We start from the raw sequence: 24,054 nt of genomic DNA, 5'->3' as shown, positions 1-24,054 counted from the left end.
CATGTGTGGAGTATGGGGAGGTGTGCATGTGTGGTGTGTGATGTGGGTGTGTGGTGCATGCATGGGTGCTGTGTGGGGTACATTTGTGGGGTACATGTGGTGGGTTGTGGGTAGATGTGGGGTGTGTCAGGATTAGGTGGAGGTGGGGATGTGTGCATACGGGGGCTTTGGGATCATCTGTTTTGGGTTTTTTTCTACTCTAGGGTCTTGAGTTGTCTGGATTTGTTTTCATTCCACGGTTTTGGGTTGTCAGGGGTTTTTTTCCATTTCACAGCTTTGGGTTGTTAGAGATTTTTTTGATTATGAGCTTTTGGGTTTCCAGGTTTATTTGGGGTTTTAAAATTTATTTTGGTTCATGCTTTTTGGGTCATCTGAGGGGTTTTTTTCATTCTGGGGTCTTGGGTTGTTGGGGGTTTTATTCATTCTGGATTGTTTGTGGTGTTTGATTCCAGTGTTTTGGGTTGCTTGGGGTTTTTGGGGGGTTTTTTTTTTTAGTTTTGGAGTTTTGGGGTGTTTGGGGTGTTTGTGGGGTTTTGAGTTGTTCGGGTATTTTTCGATTCTGGTGGTTTAGTTTTGGAGTTCTAGTGTTTAGGGTTTTTGTGGGGGGAGCTGGGGGTCTTATTTGGGTCTGGGTTTTTTGGGGGGAGATCTTTGGTTCTTGTATTTTGGGGCTTTTGGATTCTTGAGCTTTGGGATTTTGCAGTTCTGGGGTCTTGAGGTTGTTTGCTTCCAGGCTTCTGGGTTGTCCAGGTTATTTTTTTGGTTCCAAGCTTTTGGGTCATAGGGGTTGGGGTTTGGGGTTTTTTTGGTTCCTGGCTTTTGGGGTATCTAGTGGTTCTGGCCTTTTGAGTCATCTGTCTTTTCCTTTTGGTTCTGGGCTTTTGCGTCATCTGGGTTTTTTTTGTTTAGTTCTGGGCTTTGGGGGAATCTGTGGGGTTTTTTTCTGTTCTGGGCTTTTGGGGCATCTCTTTTTGTATTTTTCATTCTGGGGCTTTGGTTTTGTGGTTGGTTAACCTTGGCTGGATGCCAGGTGCCCACCAAGCCACTCTCTCACTCCCTCTCCTCAGCAAGACAAGGGGAGAAAATAAGATGAAAAGCTCATGGGTCTAGATAAGGACAGGGAGATTGCTCTTTTCCTGTTCCGGTGTGGGGTCCCTCCCACGGGATACAGTCCTTCACAAACTGCTCCTGTCAGCAGCTGTCCCCACAGTCAATTCAAACTGCAGGAAGCCGATGCTAGCAGCAGCAGCAGCAGCAGTTGCCACGTGCTGAGAGGAGTGCGAGACTTCTGAGGTCCCTGGGGGTGTTTGAGGGGGTTTCTGGGCCCCTGACACCCTTGGGTTGTCTGTGTGGGAGGGACTGGCCAGCTGGCAGTAAGTCTCACGAGAGGGACGGGCAAGACTTGGGCGGCGCTGGTTGTCCCCGCGGCCAGTTCAAGCCGCGTGAAACTGCATATAACTGGCCCCTAGGGAGCACCAACGACCAGGGCGTGCAAACAGGGAGCGGCGTCTGTTGGGAGCTGCGTCGGCAGTTCTCAAGGGAAGAGCTGCACACTCTGCCAGTTTAACTCTGAGGTTTAGCCTACCTCGTTCTGTAGTGAAATGAAATGGAAGTATTCCATTCCATTCCATCCCAACTGTGGCATTGACAGATTGCGCAACAGTTCATGTGGCTGTACGTGCGGGAAGGGCTGTGCACTCTGCCAGTTATCAGGCTGCTTCCTGCTCTGCTCACCTGCAGGCTTAGGCTGCAGCCCTGATGGTCACCCCGGCTAGCTGTTGGCTGTGCAAGCCTACCCAGCAGCTTGAGGTCTCCAGGGAATTAGAAGGGCTTATTAGGCAGTGCTTTGAGATTGTTGGAAGCATAGTGGGAGAGACCAGGCAAGGGCTGCGCTCTGCAGCAGACAGGAATCAGCTACCTAGTCAGGCTATTCTGGGACAAGTGGAGGAAGCTGCTGTCCAAGTGGAGGGGTGCAAAGACTGTACCCCACACTCCTGGGTGGAGGAGGATGAAAGCTCCACCTGTGCAAGGTGTGCTCTGGTGGAGTCACTTCAGGCAGCAGGTGGAGGAGCTGTAGGAGGAAGCTAGCAGGCTATGCTGTATTAGGGAGGGGGAACAAGAAATAGAGTATATTTGAGACTTTGCAAGAAGAAATATTAGGGTTCCATGGCACTGACCTCCAAGGACTACCAGACAGAGTGTGAACAGCAAACAGCACCTTGGAGAAGGAGGCGCCATGGCAGTAACAGGATATCACTTCCCTTCCTCGTGTATCAACCAGCAACAGATACAAACTCTTGGCAGCAGACAAAACTGATGAGCAAGATTCACAAGGAGAAACCACACCAGCAGCACATACTAAAAGCTGAAAAAGGAAGTGGTGAGTGCTAGTAGTGAGTGACTGCTGAGAGGCACCAAGGCACACCCATCTGCCAGCCTGATATACAGTCAAGGCAAGTTTGCTGCTTACCAGGAGCCATGATCTGTGATGTCACAGAGAGACTGCCACAACTGGTTAAAAGCACAGACTACTATCCCCTACTTCTTTTCCATGTGGGCATCAATGACACAGTAAAGCATAACCTGGGCAAGATTAAGCAAGACTTCAGAGCCCTGGGGGCGCAAGTGAAAGGGACAGGGGCCCAAGTGATCTTCTCTGTCTTGCCAGTCAGGGATAGGGGTGTGGGTAGAAGTTGACACATCATGCAGATTAATACCTGGCTTTGTGGCTGGTGTCATTGCCCTAGGGCTTTGCTTTCTATGATGATGATGGGACTTTCTTCAACAAATACAGCCTACTGGGGAGAGATAGGATCCACCTATCTAGAAGAGGCAGGGGAATCTTCGCTAGCAGATGGGCTGACTTAGTGAATTGTGCTTTAAACTAACAAACTTGGGGGGTGGGGTACAAAGCTGTGACACCTGTATATCCATAAGCAACAGAGTGGATGTGTGCACCTACCAGAGTAGTGAGGAATGCTCCCCAACCCTCTCCAAAGGCAAGAACCCTAAGTCCAGCCACCTCAAGTGCATGTATACCAATGAAGTAGTCTGTGCAACAAATAGCAGGAACTGGGGCTCCATGCCCAGTCTGAGAGTTATGATATCATAGGAATCACAGAAACTTGGTGGGAAAACTCTGTATTTGGTTTGCGAGGCAAGGTTTTGGTAGCGAGGGAACTACAGAGGTGGCTTCTGTGAGAAGCTGCTAGAAGCTTCCCCTATGCCTGATGATAGAGCCAATGCCAACCAACTCCAAGATGGATCGGCTGCTGGCCAAAGCTGAGCCAATCAGTGATGGTGGTAGCATCTCTGTGATAACATATTTAAGAAGGGGGAAAAAAAACTACTGTGCAACAGATGCCAGAAGAGAGGAATGAGAATATGTGAGAGGAACAACTCTGCAGATGCCAAGGTCAGTGAAGAAGGAGGGGGAGGAGGTGCTCCGGGCACCGGAGCAGAGATTCCCCTGCAGCCTGTGGACAAGACCACGGTGAGGAAGGCTGTTCCCCTGTACCCCATGGAGGATGATGGAGGGGCAGAGATTCCACCTGCAGTCCGTGGCAGAGCCCACACTGGAGCAGGTGGAGACACCCAAAGGAGGCTGTGACCCTGTGGGAAGCCCAGGCTGGAGCAAGCTCCTGGCAGGACCTGTGGACCCATGGAGAGAGGAGCCCACGTCGGAGCATGTTTGCTGGCAGGACTTGTGACCCTGTGCGGGGACCCATGCTGGAGCAGTCTGTTCCTGAAGGACTGCACCCTGTGGAAATGACAAGTGGAAAGGACCCACACTGGAGCAGTTCATGAAGATCTGCAGCCCATGGGAAGGATCCCTGTTGGAGAAATTTGTGGAGGACTGTCTCCCGTGGGAGGGACCCCATGCTGGAGCAGGGGAAGAGTGAGGAGGAAGGAGCGGCAGAGACAACATGTGATGAACTAACTGCAACCTCCATTCCCCATCCCCCTGTGCCGCTCTAGGGAGGAGGCAGAGAAAACTAGGAGTGAAGCTGAGCCCAGGAAGAAGGGAGGGGTGGGAGGAAGGTGTTTTAGGATTTGGTTTTGTTTCTCATTACCCTACTCTGATTTCATTGGTAATAAATTAGATTAATTTCCCTAAGTTAACTCTGGTTTGCTCACGACGGTCATTGCCAAGTGATCTCCCTGTCCTTATCTCGACCCGTGAGCCTTTCGTCGTATTTTTCTCCCCCGTCCAGCTGAGGAGGGGGATTGATAAAATGACTTTGGTGGGTACCTGGCATCCAGCTAAGGTCAAGCCCCACAGTCCTTTTTGGTGCCTGACATGGGGCATGAACTCACGACCCTGAGATTAAGAGTCTCATGCTCTACCAACTGAGCTAGCCAGGCTAGAGAGAGCTCATAAGCTTTCCTGGACCTTGTGGAATTCTGGAGAATGCATATTCCAGATTATAGTCAGCTTGTGAGCCCTCTCTATCGAGTAACCCGAAAGAAGAACTATTTTGAGTGGGGCCTTGAGCAACAACAAGCCTTTGAGCTTAACAAAAAGGAAATAGCTCATGCAGTAGCTCTTGGGCCTGTCCAGACAGGACCAGCTGTGCAAAATGTACTCTACACTGCAGCTGGGGAGCATGGCCTCACCTGGAGCCTCTGGCAGAAAACAGCAGGAGAAACCCGAGGTCGACCATTAGGGTTTTGGAGCTGGGGGTATTGAGGATCAGAAGCCCACTACACCCCAACTGAAAAAGACATGCTAGCAGCACATGAGGGGATTCGAGCTGCTTCAGAAGTTGTTGGTACAGAAGCGTCTCTTCTCTTGGCACCGCGATTGCCCGTGCTACACTGGATGTTCAAAGGAAACATTCCCTCTACACATCACGCAACCAGCACTACATGGAGTAAGTGGGTAGCATTGATCACACAACGAGCTCGACTGGGGAAACCCAACCACCCAGGAATCCTGGAAGAGATTATGGACTGGCCAGAAGGTAGAGATTTTGGAGCACTGCCTGAGGAGGTGGCTCGTGCCCAAGAGGCACCACCATATAATGAGTTATCAGAAGATAAAACGTGTTATGATCTGTTTACTGATGGATCCTGTCATGTTGTAGGAAACCATCGGAAGTGGAAAGCTGCTGTGTGTCACAGAAGCCACTGAAGAAGGTGAGTCAAGTCAGTTTGCAGAAGTGAAAGCCATCCAGGTGGCCCTGGAGATTACTGAATGAGAAAAGTGGCCAGTGCTCTATCTCTATACTGACTCCTGGATCGTGGCTAATGCCCGATGGGGGTGGATGCAGCAGTGGAAGAAGACCAATTGGCAGTGAAGGGATAAAACCATCTGGGCTGCTGCACTGTGGCAGGACATCGCTGCCCGGGTAGAAAACATGGCTCTAAAGGTACATCAGTCAGATGCTCACATGCCTAAAAGCAGCCCCATTGTAGAATATTAAAACAATGAATAGGTAGACGAGGCTGCCAAAATTGAAGTAGCTTAGGTGGACCTGGACTGGGAGCATAAGGGTGAGCTATTCACAGCTCGATGGGCTCATGAAACATCAGGACCTCTAGGGAGAGATGCAACATACAGATGGGCTCGTGATTGAGGGGTGGACCTGACCATGGAGGCCATCACACAGGTCTTTCATGAATGTGAAACACATGCCACAATCAAGAGAGACTTATGAGAAAAGTCTCCCTGGAATAGAGAGCAGTGGCTGGGTTTTTCATATAGTGAAGCCTGGCAAATTGACTATCATAGAATCATAGAATTGTTTAGGTTGGAAAAGACCTTTAAGATCAAGTCGAACTGCTAACCTAACACTGCCAAGTCCAAACACTAAACCATGTCGCTAAGCACTACATCTAAGCGTCTTTTAAATACCTCCAGGGATGGTGACTCAACTACTTCCCTGGGCAGCATGTTCCAATGCTTGAAAACCCTTTCGGTGAAGAAATTTTTCCTAATTGTAGTGGATTAACCCCAGCCAGCAACTAAACACAACACAGCCACTGGCTCAGTTCCCTCCTCCCCCGCCCCGCAGTGGGATAGAGGAGAAAATCAGAAGAGTAAAAGTGAGAAAACTCATGGGTTGAGATAAAGACAGTTTAATAGGCAAAAGCCAAGCATGCAAGCAAAGCAAAACAAGGAATTCATTCACTGCTTCCTATCGGCAGGCAGGTGTTCAGCCATCTCCAGGAAAGCAGGGCTCCATCATGTGTAAGGGTTACTTGGGAAGACAAACACCTTAACTCCGAACGTCCCCCTCTTCCTTCTTCTTCCCCCAGCTTTATATGCTGAGCATGACATCATATGGTATGGAATATCCCTTTGGTCACTTGGGGTCAGCTGTCCCGGCTGTGTCCTCTCCCAACTTCTCGTGAACCCTCAGCCTACTTGCTGGTGGGGTGGTGTGTCCCAGCAGAAAAGGCCTTGACTCTGTGTAAGCACTGCTCAACAATAACAAAAACATCCCTCTATTATCACCACTGCTTTCAGCACAAATCCAAAACATAGTCCCATACTAGCTACTATGAAAAAAATTATCTCTATCCCAGTCAAAACCAGCACACTAATATCCAATCTAAACTTCCCCTGGCACAACTTGAGGCCATTTCCTCTTGTCCTGTCACTTGTTACTTGGGAGAAGAGACCAACACCCACCTCGCTACAACCTCCTTTCAGGTAGTTGTAGAGAGCAATAAGGGCTCCCCTCACCCTCCTCTTCTCCAGGCTAAACAATCCCAGTTCCCTCAGCTGCTCCTCATAAGACTTGTTCTCTGGACCCTTCACCAGCTTCGTTGGTCTCTTTTGGATGTGCTCCAGCACCTCAATGTCTTTCTTGTAGTGAGGGGCCCAAAGCTGAACACAGTATTCGAGGTGCAGCCTCACCAGAGCCGAGTACAGGGGGACGATCACTTGCCTAGTCCTGCTGGCCACACTATTTCTGATACAAGCCAGGATGCTGTTGGCCTTGTTGGCCACCTGGGCACACTGTTGGCTCATATTCAGCCGGCTATTGACCAATGCCCCCAGGTCCTGAAGCGCAGCTGTAAGAGGAAAAAGTATCTGAAAAAGTAGCTGATAACTTGTACAGTGTAATACATTAAAAGTGTATCTTAAATGTTGAGAAAAGAGTTCAAATGCTTAAAATCATTGTCCAGTTGTCTCCCTTACCATTTCCTCATTTAGAACTCATTTTCTGGGGTGGAGGTGGTCACTTTAATTTACTGAACTATGTATATAAAGCAGTTCTAGAAGACAACTCGTTTAAGTTAAAATGTAGTGACAATTCACTCGATGTCCAACATCCCCCAGGTCCTTTTCTGCCAGGCAGCTTTCCAGCCACTCTCCCAAGCCTGTAGCATTGCATAGGGTTCTTGTGACCCAAGTGCAGGACCTGGCACTTAGCCTTGTTGAACCTCATACAATTGGCCTCGGCCCATCAATCCAGCCTGTCCAGATCCCTCTGTAGAGCCTTCCTACTCTCAAGTAGATCAACTATATTGGACCACTGCCACGAACACACCAAGGAAAGCACTACATACTCACCATGGTGGAAGCAACTACTGGCTGGCTAGAGACATTTCCTGTAAACCATGCCACTGCCCGAAACACCATCCTAGGCCTTGAAAGGCAAATTTTATGGCGACATGGTACCCCAGAAAGGATTGAATCAGACAATGGGACTCATTTCCGAAATAACCTCATAAGCTCCTGGGCAAAGAAACACGGCATTGAGTGGGCGTATCACATCCCCTGTTACCCACAAGCCTCTGGAAAGATCGAGAGATATAATGAACTGTTAAAGACTATGTTGAGGGCATTGGGCAATGGGATACAGAAGCACTGGGATATAAATTTAGCAGAAGCCACTTGGCTGATTAATACCAGAGGATCTGCTAACTGTCCTGGTCCTGCCCAAACAAAACCCCTACATAGTGTGGGAGGAGAGAAGGTCCCCTTAGCGCACATGGGAAAGTGGCTGGGGAAGGTGGTGTGGAATGCTCCTCCCATGGGAAAAGGCAAACCCATTCCTGGGATTGTCTTTGTTCAAGGACCTGGGTGTACTTGGTGGGTAATGCGGAAGGATGGGGAGACCCGGTGTGTGCCTCAAGGAGATTTAACCTTGGGGGAAAATAATCTGTGATGTGAGTTGTATGTTGTAGGAAGTAACATAGCAGGAAAGACCTGAACCAAGTGAGCTTCGCAAGGAACCAGGTGAGTGCACCAATGACCCAAAGCAAGCCGGTGTTTGTGCCCAACAATCAAACACACAGCTTCTCTTGTCCTGAACACCCATCCTGACGGATTGGGCCCAAGTCATAGCCTGTTCTTATGAACATTTGGAGATGTGGCAGAAGTCCATGGAATAGGAGAATAATATCTATATGTTAAGGGACAGAGGATAATAGTTAATGAGAATGTATAAATCTGTATGTTGGGTATAAAGATGGTTTAAGTATGTAGTTTAAGTTGTAAGTGTTGGTAAGAGGGGATTTCAGTAATGAGAATTAAATACAATGGGATGGATAAAAGATATATATATATATGTATTAAATTATGTGGGGCCTGATCATGATGCAAATGGTATGAAATAAGGGGTGGAGATTGTATTTGGTCTGGCTGAGATGGAGTTAATTTTCCCCATAGCAGCCCTCATAGTTCTGTGCTGTGTATTGGTAGCTAGCAAGGTATTGATAACACACCAGTGTTTTGGCTATTACTGAACAGTGCTGGCACAGCATCAAGGCTGCCTCTCCAGCATTTTCCCCTCTCCCTCCCAAAGGCCAGTAGGCTGGGAGTAGGCAAGATCTTGGGAGAGGACACAGCCAGGACAGCTGACCCAAACTGACCAAAGGGATATTCCATACCATATGACGTCTGCTCAGCAATAAAAGCTAAGAGAACATTCGTTATTATGACGTTTGTCTTCCGGAGCAACTGCTACGTGTGCTGAAGCCCTGCTTCCCAGGAAGCAGCTGGACATCACCTGCTGATGGGAAGTAGAGAATAAATCTTTTGTTTTCCTCTGCTTCTGCGCATGGCCTTTGCTTTTGCTTTATTAAACTGCCTTTATCTTGACGCACGAGTTCTTTCCATCTTATTTTCTCCCCCCATGTCCTGCTGAGGAGGGAGAGTGATAGAGCAGCTTGGTGGGCACCTCGCGTCCAGCCAAGGTCAACCCATCACAAACTCACAGGATTGGAAGACTGCAATGGATAGCTACAAGCTCTTTCGGAAAGATAGGAAGGGAAGAAGAGGAGGTGGAGTTGCACTTTATGTGAAAGAGAAATTTGAATGTATGGAGGTGAGCTATGGAGACCACAAAAGTTCTATCAAATGCCTCTGGATCAAGATCGGTGGGATCATCACCAAGGGGGATCTTATGTTAGGTATCTGTTACTGACCTCCCAATCAGGGTGACGAGGCTGACGAAAACTTACTTCAGCCGCTCAGGGAAGTCTTGAGCCAACAGAACCTGGTCCTCATGGGTGACTTCAATTACTGGGACATTTGTTGGGAAAGCAACACAGCGGTGCACAAGTTGTCCATCAGGTTCCTGGAATGCATTGAGGATTGCTTCCTGCTACAGATGCTGGACATGCCGACTAGGAACAGCGCATTGCTAGATTTACTGCTCCCAAACCAAGACGACTTACTTGACAACATAACTACCGATGGATACAGCAATCACAACACTGTGGAGTTTAAGATCTTGCTGAGCATGCTGAAGACCAGTAGTAGGATTAAGACCCTGGATTTTCAAAGAGCTAACTTCAATACATTCAGAGCCCAGCTGTGAGGGATTCCATGGGAAGCATCCATGGAGGGCAAAGGAGCTTGTGAGTGCTGGAAGTTATTCAAGAACAGCCTCCTGGAAGCACAAGAACAGTCCATCTGCTACAAAGGGAAAGGAAGAGGGCAGAACAAGACACCACCCTGGCTTAACAATGAGCTTTTGGCTGTGCTTAAAGGCAAAAAAGAAGCATACCAGCTATGGAAAGGCAGCCAAATAGTCATTGAGGACTACAAGAACCTTGCTAGGGCATGCAGAGATGCAGGCAGGAAGGCTAAGGCTCAAGTAGAACTGAAATTGGCCAGAGGTGTCAAGAACAACAAGAAAGGGTTCTTCAGGTACGTGAGCATTAAGCAGAAGGACAGGGAAGGCATAGGCCCATTGCTAAACAGGGCAGGGAAACCAGTTACTAATAATGCTCACAAGGCAGAGGTTCTCAATACCTTCTTTGCCTCCGTCTTTACTGGTGCAGCTGGACCCCAGATCACAAGATCAAGTAGCTAAGACAGAGCATGTGTCGACCCACCAGTAGTGGAGGAAGGGCTGGTCTGTGGCCTCTTGCAAGGGCTCAACCCACATAAATCTATGGGCCTGGACAGAATCCACCCCAGGGTGTTAGGAGAAGTGGCTGACATTGTTGCAAGGCCACTGTCTATATAATCTTTGAAAAGTCATGGAGATCGAGGGATGTCCCTGATGACTGGAAGAGGGCAAATGTCACACCCATCTACAAGAAGGGCCCAAAAGAGGACCCAGGAAACTCCAGGCCTATTAGTCTTGCTTCAATCCCTGGGAAAGTAATGGAACGAGTCCTCCTAGAAACTATCACAAACCTAATGAAGCAGGTGATTGGGAAAAGCCAACACGAATTTACCAAAGGCAAATCATGCCAAACTAACCCGATCACCTTCTACAACAAAATAACATCTTCTGTACACATGGGGAGAGCAGTGGATGTCGTTTATCTGGACTTCAGCAGTGTTCGATACTGTTTCCCAGAGCCTTCTCCTGGACAAACTGGCAAGATACAGATTGGATGCATTGGTAGGAAATTGGCTAATAGGTCACCCTCAGAGGGTGGTGATCAACCGTTTTTACTCAGGCTAGCAGCCTGCCACAAGTGGGGTCCCCCAGGGATCGATACTGGGCCCCATGCTGTTCAACATCTTCATAAATGATCTGGACAATAGGATTGAAAGCACCCTCATCAAGTTTGCTGATGACATCAAAGGTGAACACGTCAGAAGGGAGAGCCATCTTACATAGAGACCTGGACAGGCTGGAAGATTGGGCTAGCAAGAACAGTATGAAGTTTAATAAAGACATGTGCAAAATCCTGCACCTAGATCAGAATAACAAAAGACCCCAGTACAGGCTAAGGTCTGTGTGGCCGGGGAGCAGCTTTGTTGAAAGGGACCTGGGGGTCCTGGTGGACAACAAGCTGAACGTGAGCCAGCAGTGCACTGCTGCAGCAACAAAGGCAAATCGGACTCTGGGCTGCATCCACAGGGGCATTACTAGCAGAGATAGAGACGTGATCATCCCACTCAGCACTTGTCAGGCCGCACCTGCAGTACTGTGTCCATTTCTGGTTCCCACAATTCAAGAAAGACACGGACAGACTGGAGAAGGTCCAAAGAAGGCCACAAAGATGATCAAAGGGCTGGAGAACCTGCCCTATGAGGAAAGACTGGAGGAGTTAGGTGTTTTCTCCCTGGAGAAGAGAAGGCTCAGGGGGGACTGCCCTATTCACAGTACTCCAGTACTTAAAGGGCAGCTACAAAGAGGACAGAGGCTTCTCTTCATGAGGAGCCCCATAGATGAGACAGGGGCAACAGGTACAAGTTGCACCAGGAGAGGTTTCATCTTGACATAAGAAAGAAACTTTTCACAGTGAGAACAATCAGTCACTGGAACAACATCCACACGGACATGGCAGAGTCCCCATCACCAGAGGTATTCAAGACACGATTGGACAGGGTGCTAGATAATCTCATCTAGGCTCCCTTTCCCACAAAAGGTTGGACCAGATGATCTTTCGAGGTCCCTTCCAACCTGGGCTGTTCTATGATTCTATGATTCTCCAACATAGGTCCTTCCCACAGGCTGCAGTTCTTCAAGAGTTGCTCCAGCATCAGTCCTTTCCATGGAGTATAGTCCATCAGGAAGACTGCTCCAGTGTGGGTCCCCCGTGAGGCCACAGGTTCTGCTGGAAAACTTGCTCCTGCGTAAGCTCCTCTCCAGAGGCCTCAGTTCCTGCCAGGAGCTTCTCCAGCATAGGCTCTCCATGGGCTGCAGCTTCCTTCAGGGCATATCCACCTGCTCAGGTGTGGGGTCAGGGTTTATTTTGGGTCTGGGAGTTTTGTGGGGATTTTTTTGGATCTTGAATTTTGAGGGTTTTGAATTTTGAGTGGTTTGGGTTCTTTAGTTTGGGGATTTTCATATTCTGGAGTTTTGGGATATTGGGGGTTCTGGGGTTTTGAGATTGTTGGATTCTGGGCTTTTGGGTCATCTGGGATTATATTTTTTTGTTTGAGTTTTTGCCCTGGGTTTTTTTTTTGGTGCTGAGAGGTGTTCTGGGGATTTTTTTTATCCTAGTGTGTTTAGGGAATGTTTTTTTTAATCCGGGAGGGTTTGGGAATATTTTTTTAGTCCTGAGGGGGGTGGGGATTTTTTCTGGGGATTTTTTCTAGGGATTTTTGATTCTGGGCTTTTGGGTCTCTGGTTGGGGGGAGGGGGGTGTCAGTTCCAGGCTTTTGGGATGTTTGCTTTGAGTTGGGTTTTTTTGTTTGTTTGTTTCCAAGCTTTTGGGTCATTTGGGGTTTTTTTGAATCCAGGCTTTTGGGATTTCATGTTTTTCTTTGGGGCTTTTGGGTCCACTGCTCTTTTCATGATTCTGGGGTTTTGAGTCATCTGGGTTGGTTGGTTGTCTGCTCCTATTTCCGGGCTTTTGGTTTGTCTGGGCTTTTGGGTTCTAGGCTTTTAGATCATCTGGGTCTTTCTGGTTCCGAGCTTCAGGTTCATCGTCGTTTTTTCAGTTCCGAGCATTTCGGTGGTTTGGTTTATTTTGCTTCTGGGCTATCGGATATCTCATTCTCTTTCATTCCAGGATATTGGTTATCTGTTTTTCTTTCGTTCTGGGTTTTTGGGGGACTGGGTTTGGCATAGTTTTATTTTGTCACATTTATTTTGGATTTTTTTTTCCCCAGTATTTGGGGAGGCTGCATTTGGCATGTTTTGGGTGATTTTTTTTGCATTTTTTTTTTCCATGCAGTGGTTTGTGGGGCTGGGTTTGACACGGTTTTGCTTTGGTGTATTTTGGGTTGGGTTTTTTGTTCAGTGGTTTTGGGGGGCTAAGTTTGATGTGGGTTTGGTTTGGCTTGTTTTGGGGGTGGTGGTTCTCTGGTTGGCAGGGTTAGGTTTGGCACGGGGGGGGGGTGTTGTTTGGGGGGGGGTGTTTTGGGTTTTTTTCATGTGTTTGTGACTGGTACCCCCTGCTCCTGACCTCTAGTAACATGGCTAGCATAACTAATACCATTTTATAAGGCAAGCAGCCATTCTCTGTCACATATTCATTCCCTTTCCCCTCATTATCAGGTCCTGAAGGTCCTGTGAACCAAGTAGACAACCCAAACAGATTTTTTTCTTCCCCTCCCTACTGGCCTCAAGATTCCTGAGTGCCAGGCCGATTACTCCATTACTGGCCTTGAAGGTCCCAGGCACTCTGCCAACCAGGTGTTGTTGATGAACAGGGAAGCATAGCAGCACACAGAGCATTGTCTATAAAATCAAGCAGTTACAAGTCCTAAATGGGGAACATGGAGCATAACTACTGTTGGACAGTGAGACTCATGAATCCCCAGTGGCCAGGGACACCTCCACCATTGTCTGCTTCCTCCAAGGACTGAGTGATTTTCAAGTCTAGATTATGATTGTTATATTGATACAGCAAACCATGTATTAAGAGCCAACCCAATCTGCAGAGGGTCCAGGTGATTAGAAATTATAAGCTAAGTTGTATTATAAAGTATGTATTATGCTATTTATAGATTGTACTATATTGATTCTGCTTGTAGAAATCCTGTGCCATTCTAATCATAAATTCTGTGCTATAATAATCATAATATCCTGTTAAGAAAATAAAGCTTTAATTTTAACTACAATATAGTGCCATCATCATTCTGCCAAGGATCCATAAAAGAACCTGTCTGTCCCCTTAGTGTTGGGTGATGGTGTTTTGGAGGGCTTTTCGGTTCAGTGGTTCTGGGGGTTGTGCGTTTTTGTTTCAGCATGTTTTGGGCTTTTTGGGGGGGTTCCTGTTGAGGGGGCTGGGTTTGGCTAGGTTTTGTTTTGGCGCATTTTTCTTTTGGCACATTAGTTTTCTTGTGGTTTGGTGGTTTGAGGAGCTGGATTTGGCATATTTCTAGCACATTTTTCTTCTAGCACTTAATGGGAGTTTAATTAGTTGGTGATTGGTAGATTTTGGTTTTCGTGTGATGGGGTGTTTTTTTTCAGTGGATGGGGGACTGGGTTTGGGGCATTTTTGATTTGATGTGGTTTCAGGGGTTTTTTTTTCAGTTGTTTGGGGGCTGGGTTTGGCATGTTTTGGGGGGTTAATATAGGGTTTGGGGGTTTTGAATGGTTGGTGTTTGTTTCTATTATTTTGGCAGCGAGGATTTTTTGGCGTGTTTTGGTGGCTTGTTTTGGTTTGGTGGTTCAGGAGGCTGGGTTTGGTACATATTTTTGGGCCCATTTCTGTTTTGGCACCTGGGATTTTTTTTTTTTTGTTTGCTGATGGGGTTTGGCTAATGGGGTTTTTTTGCTGGGTTTGGCTTTTTGAAGTTATTTTGGCATATTTTGTGGGGGTGGTTTGGTCATTCTGGGGACTGGGTTTGGCATGGTTTTGTTGGGTTTGGGTTTTTTGAGGATTGGGTTTTTGGTTTTTTTATGGTTGGACTGCTGCATTTGGCATGTTTTTGTTTTGGTGTGGTTTTGGGAGGCTTAGCATGTTTTGCCATGTTTTCAGCATTTTCTGCATGCTGTGGGGTATTTTTTGATTTGGTGATTGGCTTAGTTTAGGCTGTTTCTCTTTTGGCATGTTTTGGGTGGGTTTTTTTGTTCTGGGTTTGGCAGGACTGTGTCTTGCACATTCTTGTTTTGGCACATTTTTGTTTTTTCCCATTTTTGTTTTGGTGCATTCTAGGGGCTTTTTTTTGGTTTGGTGGTTTCCCCCAACCACTTCATTGGCTTTGACACGCTTTTATTTTGGCGAGTTTGGGAAGTTTTTTGGTTCAGTGGTTGGGAGAGGCTGGGTTTAACATTTTGGGGGGGGGTTGCATGTCTTAGGGATTTTTTTTGTTTGGTAGTTCAGTGTGCTTGGTTTGGTGTGGTTTTGTTTTGGCATGTTTTGGGGATTTTTGATTCAGTAGTTTGAGGTGCTAGGTTTGCCAGGTTTTCGTTTGGCATGTTTTCGTTTCAGTGTGTTTGGGGTTTTTTTTTTGGTTCAGTAGTTGGGGGGGCTGTTTGGTGTGGTGGTGTTTTGGTGCAGATTGGTTTTTTTTTGGTTTGATGGTTAAAGGGGGTGGGTTTGGCAAACTTCTGGCATAGTTTTGGGGACCTTTTGGTTTGGTGGTTGTGGGGGCTGGATTTGGCATGTTTTGGGAGGTTAGGGGTTTTGAAGGGTTGGGTGTTGGGCTTTTTTGTTCTAGTGGTTGGGGTGGGATTTGGTGTGGTTTTGTTTTGGTATGTCTTGGGGTTTTTTGGTTCACTTTTTACTTTTGACATGGTTTGGGATTTTTTTGGGGGGTTATGTGGTTGAGGGAGATAGCTTTGGCACATTTTTTTCTTTTGGTGTGCTTTGGGGTTTTTTTTGGTTCAGTGGTTCGGGGGGCTAGATTTGGTATGGGTTTGTTTTGGCACATTTGGGGGGATTTGGGGTTTGATTGTTGAATGGAACAGGGTCTGGCATGTAGTTTTGGCATGTTTTGGGACATTTCTTGGTTGGGGAGGCTGGTACTAGTGTGTTCTTCATTTGGCGCATTTTAGGTGGTGGGTTTTTTTTAAAACATTTGGTGCACTGGGTGGCTGGGTTTAGCACATTTTTAAATTCGGTATGTTTTGGGAGATTTTTCCGGGGTTCGGGGGCTGAGTTTGGCATGCTTTTTCCTGTAGCTCATTTTGGGACGGGATGTTACTTTCTCAGGGTTTGGAGGGCTGGAGTTGGCACACTTTTTCATGTGATGCATTTTCAGTGGTGGGGTTGCGATCTCAGGGTTCGATGGGCTAGGACTTGTGCTTTTTCATGTGGCTTGATTTGGCGGGGAGGGTTCCTTCCTGGATTTTGAGGGGGCTATATCTGGTGTGCTTTCTTGTGTGATGCATTTTGTATAGGGGGTTTGGGTAACTTGGTTTGGCACAATATTTATGTGACATGTTTTGGGGCAGAAGGTTGCCTTCACAGGGTTCGGGGGGGCTGGGCTTGGCTCACCTTTTTGTGCAGTGTGTTTGGGGGGGGTGTTGCCTTCCTGTGGTTCAGAGAGCAGAGTTTGGCACACTTTTTCATGTGGTGCATTTTGGGGCAGGAGGTTGCCTTCTCAGGATTTGGGGGGCTATATTTGGAGCATCTTCTCCTATGGTGCATTTTTGGGAGTGGTTGCCTTCTCAGGGTTTGAGGGGCTGGGGCTGACGTGCACATTTTGGAGTGGAAGGTTGCCTTCTTGTCATTCGGAGGACTGGATTTGGTGCGCTTTCTCATGCAGAACATTTTTGGGCAGAAGTTTGCCTTCTCAGGGTTCAGAGGTCTGTATTTGTTGCACTTTTTCATGTAGCATGTTGTGGAGCCATTGGTTGTGTTCTTGGGGTTCAGAGGGCTGGTCTTGGGCGCACTTTTTCATGTGGCACATTTTTGGGCTGGAGGTTGCCTTCTTGGTGTTCCAGGGGCTGGATTTAGCATACTTTTTCCTGCGGTGCGCTTTGTAGGGTGAGAGTGCCTTCTTGGTGTTTGAGAGGCTGAGGTTGGCGTGTCTTTTCTTATGGTGTGTTTCAGGGAGAGGTGCTGCCTTTTCTGTTTTCGGGGAGCTGGGCGCATCTTTTCGTGTGGCACACGTTGGGGGGGTTGCCTTGTACTTCGGAGGGCAGGATTTGGCATACTTTTTCACGTGGCATGTTTTGGGCAGGAGGCTGCCTTCTGAGGCTTTGGGGGCTACGTTTAGAGCACTTTTTCCTGTGGTGCATTTTTGGGGGTGGTTGCATTCTTGGGTGCTTTGTGTTTGTGTGACAAGACTTTGGTAGCAGGGGGAGCTACAGGGGTGGCTTCTGCGAGAAGCTGCTAGAAGCTTCCCCTAGGTCCGACAGAGCTAGTGTCAGTCAGCTGCAAGACAGACCCACCGCTGGCCAAGGCTGAGCCAGTTAGCGACAATGGTAGCGCCGCTGTGATAAGATATTTAAGAAGGGGGAGAAAAAAAAGGAGCAGTAGCTCTTTGCAGCAGAGAGAGAGGAGTGAGGAGATGTGAGAAACTTTGCAGACACCAAGGTCAGAGCAGAAGGAGGGGGGGAGGTGCTCCAGGCGCTGGAGCAGAGATTCCCCCTGCAGCCCATGGTGAAGACCATGGTGAAGCAGGTTGTCCCCTTGCAGCCCATGGAGGAAGGATGAGGGGGTATAGAGATTCCACCTGCAGCCTGTGGAGGACCCCACGCCAGAGCAGGTGGAGGCACCTGAAGGACTGTTGGCTGTGACTCTGTGGGAAGCCCACGCTGGAGCAAGCTCCTGGCAGGACCTGTGAACCCATGGAGAGAAGAGCCCACGCCAGAGCAGGTTTGCTGGCAGGACTTGTGACCTCATGGGGGACCCATGCTGGAGCAGTCTGCTCCTGAAGGTCTGCACCCCATGAGAGAGATCCATGCTGGAGCAGTTCGTGAAGAACTGTAGCCCATGGGAAGGACTCACCTTGGAGAAGGTCGTGGAGGACTGTCTCCTGTGAGAGGGACCCCATGCTGGAGCAGGGGAAGAGCATGAGGAGTCCTCCCCCTGAGGAGGAAGGAGCAGCAGAGACAAGGTGTGATGAACTGACCTATGCCACTCGGGGGGAGGAGGTAGAGAAATTTGGAGTAAAGTTAAGCTGGGAAGAAGGGAGGGGTGGGGGGAGGTGTTTTAAGATTTGGTTTTATTTCTCATTGCTCTACTCTGTTTTGCATGGTAAGAAATTAAATTTATTTTTCTAAATTGTTTGTTTTGCCCATGACAGTAATTGGTGAATGATCTCTCCCTGTCCTTATCTCGACACACAAGCCTTTCATTGTATTTTCTCTCTCCTGTCCAGTTGAGGAGGGGGAGTGATAGAGCAGCTTTGGCGGGCACCTGGCAGCCAGCCAAGGTCAACCCACCATATTGGGATTTGGAGGGCTGTGTTTTGAGCGCTTTTTCCTGTTGCATGTTTTTTCAGTAGAGGGAGGTGCCTTTTAAGGGTATGGTAGCCTGAGGTTGGCGCACTTTTTCATGCGACATGTTCTGGGGGCGAGCGTGCCTTCCTGAGATTTTGGGGGGGGCTGTATTTGCTGCACTTTTTTGTGTAGTGTGTTATGGTGCAGGTGGTTGCCTACTTGGGGTTTGGCATACTTTTTCCTGTGGGGAGTTTTGTGGGGGTTGCCTTCTCAGAGTTCAGGGGCCTGGGGTTAGCACATCTTTTTGTGTGGCACGTTCTAGTGGTGAGGGTGCCTTTTTGGGGTTGGGTGGGCTGGGTTTGACAGTTTTTGTGTAGCGTGTTTTGGGCGGGGAGCTGGAGCGTTTTTTCATGGTGCTTTTTTGGGGGGGAGGTTGTTTCCTTGGGGTTTGAGGGGCTGGGTTTGGAGCATCTTTGTGTGTGACGTGTTTTGGGGAGAGGATTTGATGTTCAGGCTTTGGAAGGCTTTTTTTTTTTTTTTTTTTTTAGTGTGGCACATTTTGATGGGGGTACCTTTTTGGAGTTTGGGGGCTTGGGTTGATGTGCTTTTTCATGTTGCATGTTTAGGGGGCAGAATACCAACACAAGGATGGGGGGGATGAGGAAGAGTTGGGAGTGGTATGCTTTTTCACGTGGCAGTTTGGGGAGAGTGTTTGCCGCCTTGGGGTTAAGGAGGCTGGGGGGTGTGTGCTTTTTCCACGTGGTATGTTTTGGGGAGTGTAGTTGCCTCCTCAGGGTTTGGCACGCTTTTTTGTGTGGTTTTCTTTCAGCTCATTTTTGGGATTTTCTGGGTCTGTGGTTGAGGGAAGCTATTGTGTTTAGAGGGGTGGGTTTATTAGGTTGGAAGGTATATTGGGTAGGTCTAAATTTCTTTTGGGTGGGGGGGGTTATTGGTTTGGGCTTTTTACAGGGGGTTGGGATGTTTTATATGGGTTTTGGCAGGGTTGAGGTGCTTTGGGCAGGAAGGGTTGGGGCAGTTATAATTTGTGGGGGTTTTGGGTTTAGGCATGTTTTGGGAGTTCTGAAGTTCTTGGGAGGCAGGGGTTGGGTTTGGGGGTTCATGGGGGGGTTGTGGGTGTTTTATTGGATTGGAGGGGGTTGAGGGGATTGGGTTTGGGATTTTTTTTTTTTTTGCAGGGGAGGTGTCCAGGGTTTTTGAGGGGAGGGAGGCTTCTGGGTTTGGGAGGTTGTGCATGGTTCAGGCTTTTGGAGAGAGTGTGAACATTTGGGGGGTTGGAGGTTTCAGGGTTCCTTATATTTAGGGGTTTAGGGTTTTCTGTTTGGGGTACTTTGGGGGAGTGAGATTCATGGAGTTTGAGGGTCATGGAGGGGTTTTTTTTGGTTTGGTGGTTGGAATTTGTAGGGGGTTCTATGGATTGGAGGGTTTCTGGGTTTTTTGAAGGGTTGGGGGTTTGGGTTTTTTGTTTTGGGGGCATGGAGCTTTGATGGTTTTGGAGGGTTGTCAGCGCGTTGGCGGGTTGACATCCCTCTGCAGCTGGTTCCGCCCCCATCCCACCCGTCGGGGACCGTTAAAGGCGTCTCGCCTCTTTTCCCCTTCCCCCGATGAGATTGGACGCGCCGTGGTGTCATCGGAAGTGACTTCAAGTGGCCGGGAGGAGCTAGACGCTGAGAATAGGGAAGAATAGGCTCAGCGCGTCCCTCTAACTTTGCGTCTCTGCTCTTCCGTAGTGAGGCACCTTACCACCCCACCGACTCCAGGCTGCACGCACGGGGCAGCGGAGTTCACCCCATCGCGCCCGGCTGCTTGGCCTGTCCCGGCTACACTCACCTTGAGGAGGTGGCTGCTGCTGCAACTGCTGCCTGGGCTACCCGCCTCCTCTTTCCCGCTGCAGGTCCTGGCTGGCCCCCCATGGGGCTGTTGGACGAACAAAGGGGCGACGGAGCCACCCGGGCTAAAGGTCACATTGTGGGCGTTCTCCCCCCAGCGCCAGGGGTAAACCATGAAGTCGCTGAAGCCAGGGCTGATGGGAACGGGCGGGGGGAGTGCTGGCTGCTCACCTCTTCCTCGGGAGAGCGGTTTGATCGACGTGGTTTTGATAACAGAAATCAGGACGCGCTTCGGGGAGTCCTGGAAAAGAGTCACCGGGGGACCCGGCGGTGGCCTCTCCACCATCGCCACCCCCCTTGCAGACACCAGCGCAGAAGAGGGAAGAGGGAGTGGGGAAGCTCCACAACGGCTCAGCTCCACTTTCCGAGTCTACGTCTCAGGGCAGGGAAGGCATAAAAATCCTGCAACCGCCACCACTTGTCACCCCCAAGGTCTGCTTTAGCTGTTCATTGCGGAGACGGCGACTGCTGTCGGGGCCTCACCTCCCTTTCCCAGCTACCACTATCGCAAATTCTGCGACAGCTACAGTCTCCCCGCACCTTTCTGAAGCAGCGCTGGTCCCCACTTGTAGTCCCAGTCCTGATGACTCCTGAAGAAGAGCTACTGTTGCACAACTCAAGCCGAACCGGAGACTTTCCCGCGTTACATTTCGCGCCTGGGCGTAACCAATCATCGAACCAGGCGCTGACGTCATGGAGCAACAGTTCCCGCTCACCAACCACTTTGCCCTGTGGGCGGGGACAGAGCGGAACTCGGCTTCACTTCTGCCGCTCTATTGGCCAGACGCCAGGCCGACTGGTAGAATTCGAAACTGACTAGGCTGGTGGACTGCTGGGGGTGTTTTGCTTCACTATAACTAATTTCCTCTGAGGAGGCACAGCCTGGCTGTTGATTGGCCCGCCACGGCGGGCGGGCGAGCGGGGGAGGGTTTATTCGTCCGCTCTAGCTTGGCGCGCGTTTTTGTTTCGCCGTTTGGGCGCTTGCTGAACGAGCTCTAGCGCACCTGGCTCTGGACGCGGCGCGTCACCCGTGGGCTTTAAAGAGTCGGCCATCACTCGGGTATTTGGTGCTTGTCATGCAGAAGAGATGCTAGAAAGCGCCTGCAAGGCACTGAGATTTCATTGTGCCCTATCGTAAGGAAAAGTCGTCTTCTGCCGCGACTCTGTCTCTAGAGGTGGGGAGTAGCTGAGGATTGCACATAGCAACGGGAGGAGTGGAGGGAAATCGCCACCAGGACGGGCTACTGCCATCGCCGAGATGTGTTTAGGGCGGGAGACCCGGATCAGACGCTGCAGAGGCTGCGGCAGCGCGGTCATTGCGGCACGCAGTGGCCGTTGTGGGGCGCTGTAGCGGCAGCTGTAAGGACGCAGAATACGGAGCTTGGAGCCGCTGGCGGGCTCCTGCGGGCTGCTGCCTCCCTGTGGATATCGCTGGGGGGGGGTGTCCAGAGTGTATGGAGAAATGACTGTTTCAGTACTAGACCCTAACGATGATAAGCCACGCTGAGTGGGCAGCTCTGCTCCTTCACGCACACGTTTAAAATAATCTACAGCTCCGTCCAATTGCTTGATCATACACTAACAGAGAGTCCAATGAGTCTAATGCTGTTTTGTGAGGGTTGGTAATAAAAGGCAAGGCACTAAATGCATGTCCTGGTGTCACCGAAATTCGGGAATGAAAGAAAACTCCTTAACACCAATTTAGCATTAAGAAGCAGGCATTTCCTTTATTGCAGCGCTGGGTGTCAGGAGGATAGTTCCTCAAATCAGGCACACCTAATGCTGGTTCTCTTGTCATATTTATACACAAATGTTACAAAGATTACAAAGTGGTACACTCCCCGTTCCAATAATTGGTTCATATTTCTTCGCTTAGTATGCAAACTAGAACGCATGCTCAGTTCTGTTCTCCGCCTCTATCTTTTGAGTAGGTGGTATAATTTGGGTAGGGGGCTTATGGGTCGGTGGTCGTGGGGACCCTGGCCCAAATTACCTTTCCCCTAGTTTCTCAGTATTTCAGTGTTGGTAATTGTTTGCTATACGCCTCAGAAAGATAAGGATGTTGCTGGAGGCAATTAATGTCCTCCCTTTCTGCAAAGTATGTACATAAGGACCTTGAAGTGTCTTGTAGCTCCTCCTTTTTCTCATGATGTGTAGCAGGTGCTCATTCTAAGAATTGTTAGCCTTCTACCTAAAGTAATAATGAATAGTTTCTTATCACATATAATACAAGCAGGCCTTCATTACAGGCCTTTCTTCTTGGCTACATTTTCTTATTATGTATAATACAAGCAGGCCTTCGTTACAGGCCTATCTTTTTGGCTACACTGGTTTTGGCAGGGATAGAGTTAATTTTCTTTCTGACAGCTGGTGTAGTGCTCTGTTTTGGATATAGGATGGGAACAATCTTGATAACACACTGATGGTTTTAGCTTTTGCCAAGTAGTCAAGGACTTTTCAGCTTCTCATACTGCCCTGCTAATGAGAAGGTGAGGGGCGCCCAAGAAGCTGGGAGGGGACACAGCCAAGGACAGCTGACCCAAACTGACCAAAGGGATATTCCATACCATATGATGTCATGTCCTGTTTATAACTGGGGGGTAGGCGGACAGGTGTGGCAGCTGGGGCCTTAGGTGGTAGCCAGGGGTCTTGCGCAGCATTGACTTTGGAGTGATGGCGTTTATCTTCCCAAGTAACTGTTATGTGTGATGGACCCCTGCTTTCCTGGAGAGGGCTGAATACCTGCCTGCTGATGGAAAGTGGCGAATTAATTCCTTGTCTTGTTTTGCTTGCGTGTGTGGGCTGGGAGGCTGAGCAGCTGGGGGTCGTGCGTAGCATCGACTTCGGGTGATAAGAAGTTGTGCTGTTCATCACTTGTTTTGTATATATTACTATTATTATTGTTATTATTTTCATTTTTGTGTTTGTCCTGTTAAACTCTTTTTATCTCGACCCATGAGTGCTCTCATTTTGACTCTTCTGATTCTCTCTCCCATCCTCTCGAGGGGGGGAGTGAGCGAGCGGCTGCACGGTGCTTAGTTGCCAGCCAAGGCTAAACTGCGACAATGCAATATGACTTGCTTAGGAGAATGAACACTACTATGAGCTTTTACCTCAGCATTCACGTGACCTGAAGACCAAATCTAAGCTGACCCTTACCAGTTGAGAATACCCCATACTGACAATAAAATAATAGGAGAATTGCCTTTAAAAAAATGTGTATAACCATAGCCATCTACACCACCTGCATGGGACAACTGCATATTGATTACACAGAATCACAGAATGGTAGGGCTTGGAAGGGACCTCTGGAGATCATCTAGTCCAATCCCCCTGCTAAAGCAGGTTCACCTAGAGCAGGTTGCACAGGGTCATGTCAAGGTGGGTTTGGAATATCTCTAGAGAAGGAGACTCTACAACCTCTCTGGACAATCTGTTCCAGTGCTCGGTCACCCTCAAAGTCAAGAAAGTTTTCCTCATATTCAGATGGAACTTCCTATGTTCCAGTTTGTGCCCATTGCCCCTTGTCCTGTTGCTGGGCATCACTGAAAAGAGTCTGGCCCCATCCTCTTGACATCCACCCTTTAGATATTTATAAGCATTGAGAAGATCCCCTCTCAGTCTTTTCTTCTCCAGCTCTCTCAGCCTTTCCTCATCGGAGAGATGAGGAAAGTCCCCTAATCATCATTGCAGTCCTCCTCTGGACTCTCTCCAGTAGGTCCCTGTCTTTCTTGAACTGGGGAGCCCAGAACTGGACACAGTACTCCAGATGTGGCCTCACCTGGGCAGAGTAGAGGGGGAGGATAACCTCCCTCGACCTGCTGGCCACACTCTTCTTAATGCACCCCAGGATATCATTGGCCTTCTTGGCCGCAAGGGCACATTGCTGGCTCATGGAGAGCTTGTTGTCCACCAGGATTCCCAGGTCCTTCCCTGCAGAGCTGCTTCCCAGCAGGTCAACCCCTAAGCTGTATTGGTGCATGGGGTTATTCCTC

General features: G+C 48.8%; 1 protein-coding gene, 1 long non-coding RNA gene and 1 other non-coding gene across 3 annotated transcripts in view; all 3 read right to left on the bottom strand.

Annotated features, from left to right (window-relative positions):
- The window catches only part of LOC142599189 (zinc finger protein 367-like), a 30,893-nt gene extending 10,197 nt beyond the window's left edge, over positions 1-20,696 (bottom strand). The window contains exon 1 of the mRNA XM_075739077.1: positions 20,001-20,696. Within this exon, the coding sequence (XP_075595192.1) occupies positions 20,001-20,345 (345 nt within the window). The 5' untranslated portion in view covers positions 20,346-20,696. The remainder of the gene's footprint in view (positions 1-20,000) is intronic.
- TRNAK-CUU (transfer RNA lysine (anticodon CUU)) lies at positions 4,293-4,365 on the bottom strand. The gene has a single exon. It is a non-coding gene; the product is annotated as a tRNA-Lys (tRNA).
- Positions 6,066-12,327, bottom strand: LOC142599271 (uncharacterized). Its single transcript, XR_012832901.1, has 2 exons — positions 9,421-12,327; positions 6,066-6,423 (listed from the first exon to the last, which is right to left on the bottom strand). It is a non-coding gene; the product is annotated as an uncharacterized LOC142599271 (long non-coding RNA).
- Positions 20,697-24,054: the final 3,358 nt, after the last annotated feature.

The sequence above is a fragment of the Balearica regulorum genome, chromosome W, assembly GCF_011004875.1.
Source record: "Balearica regulorum gibbericeps isolate bBalReg1 chromosome W, bBalReg1.pri, whole genome shotgun sequence".
In the NCBI taxonomy this organism is placed as follows: domain Eukaryota; kingdom Metazoa; phylum Chordata; class Aves; order Gruiformes; family Gruidae; genus Balearica; species Balearica regulorum.
This window is presented reverse-complemented; position numbering and strand designations above follow the sequence as displayed.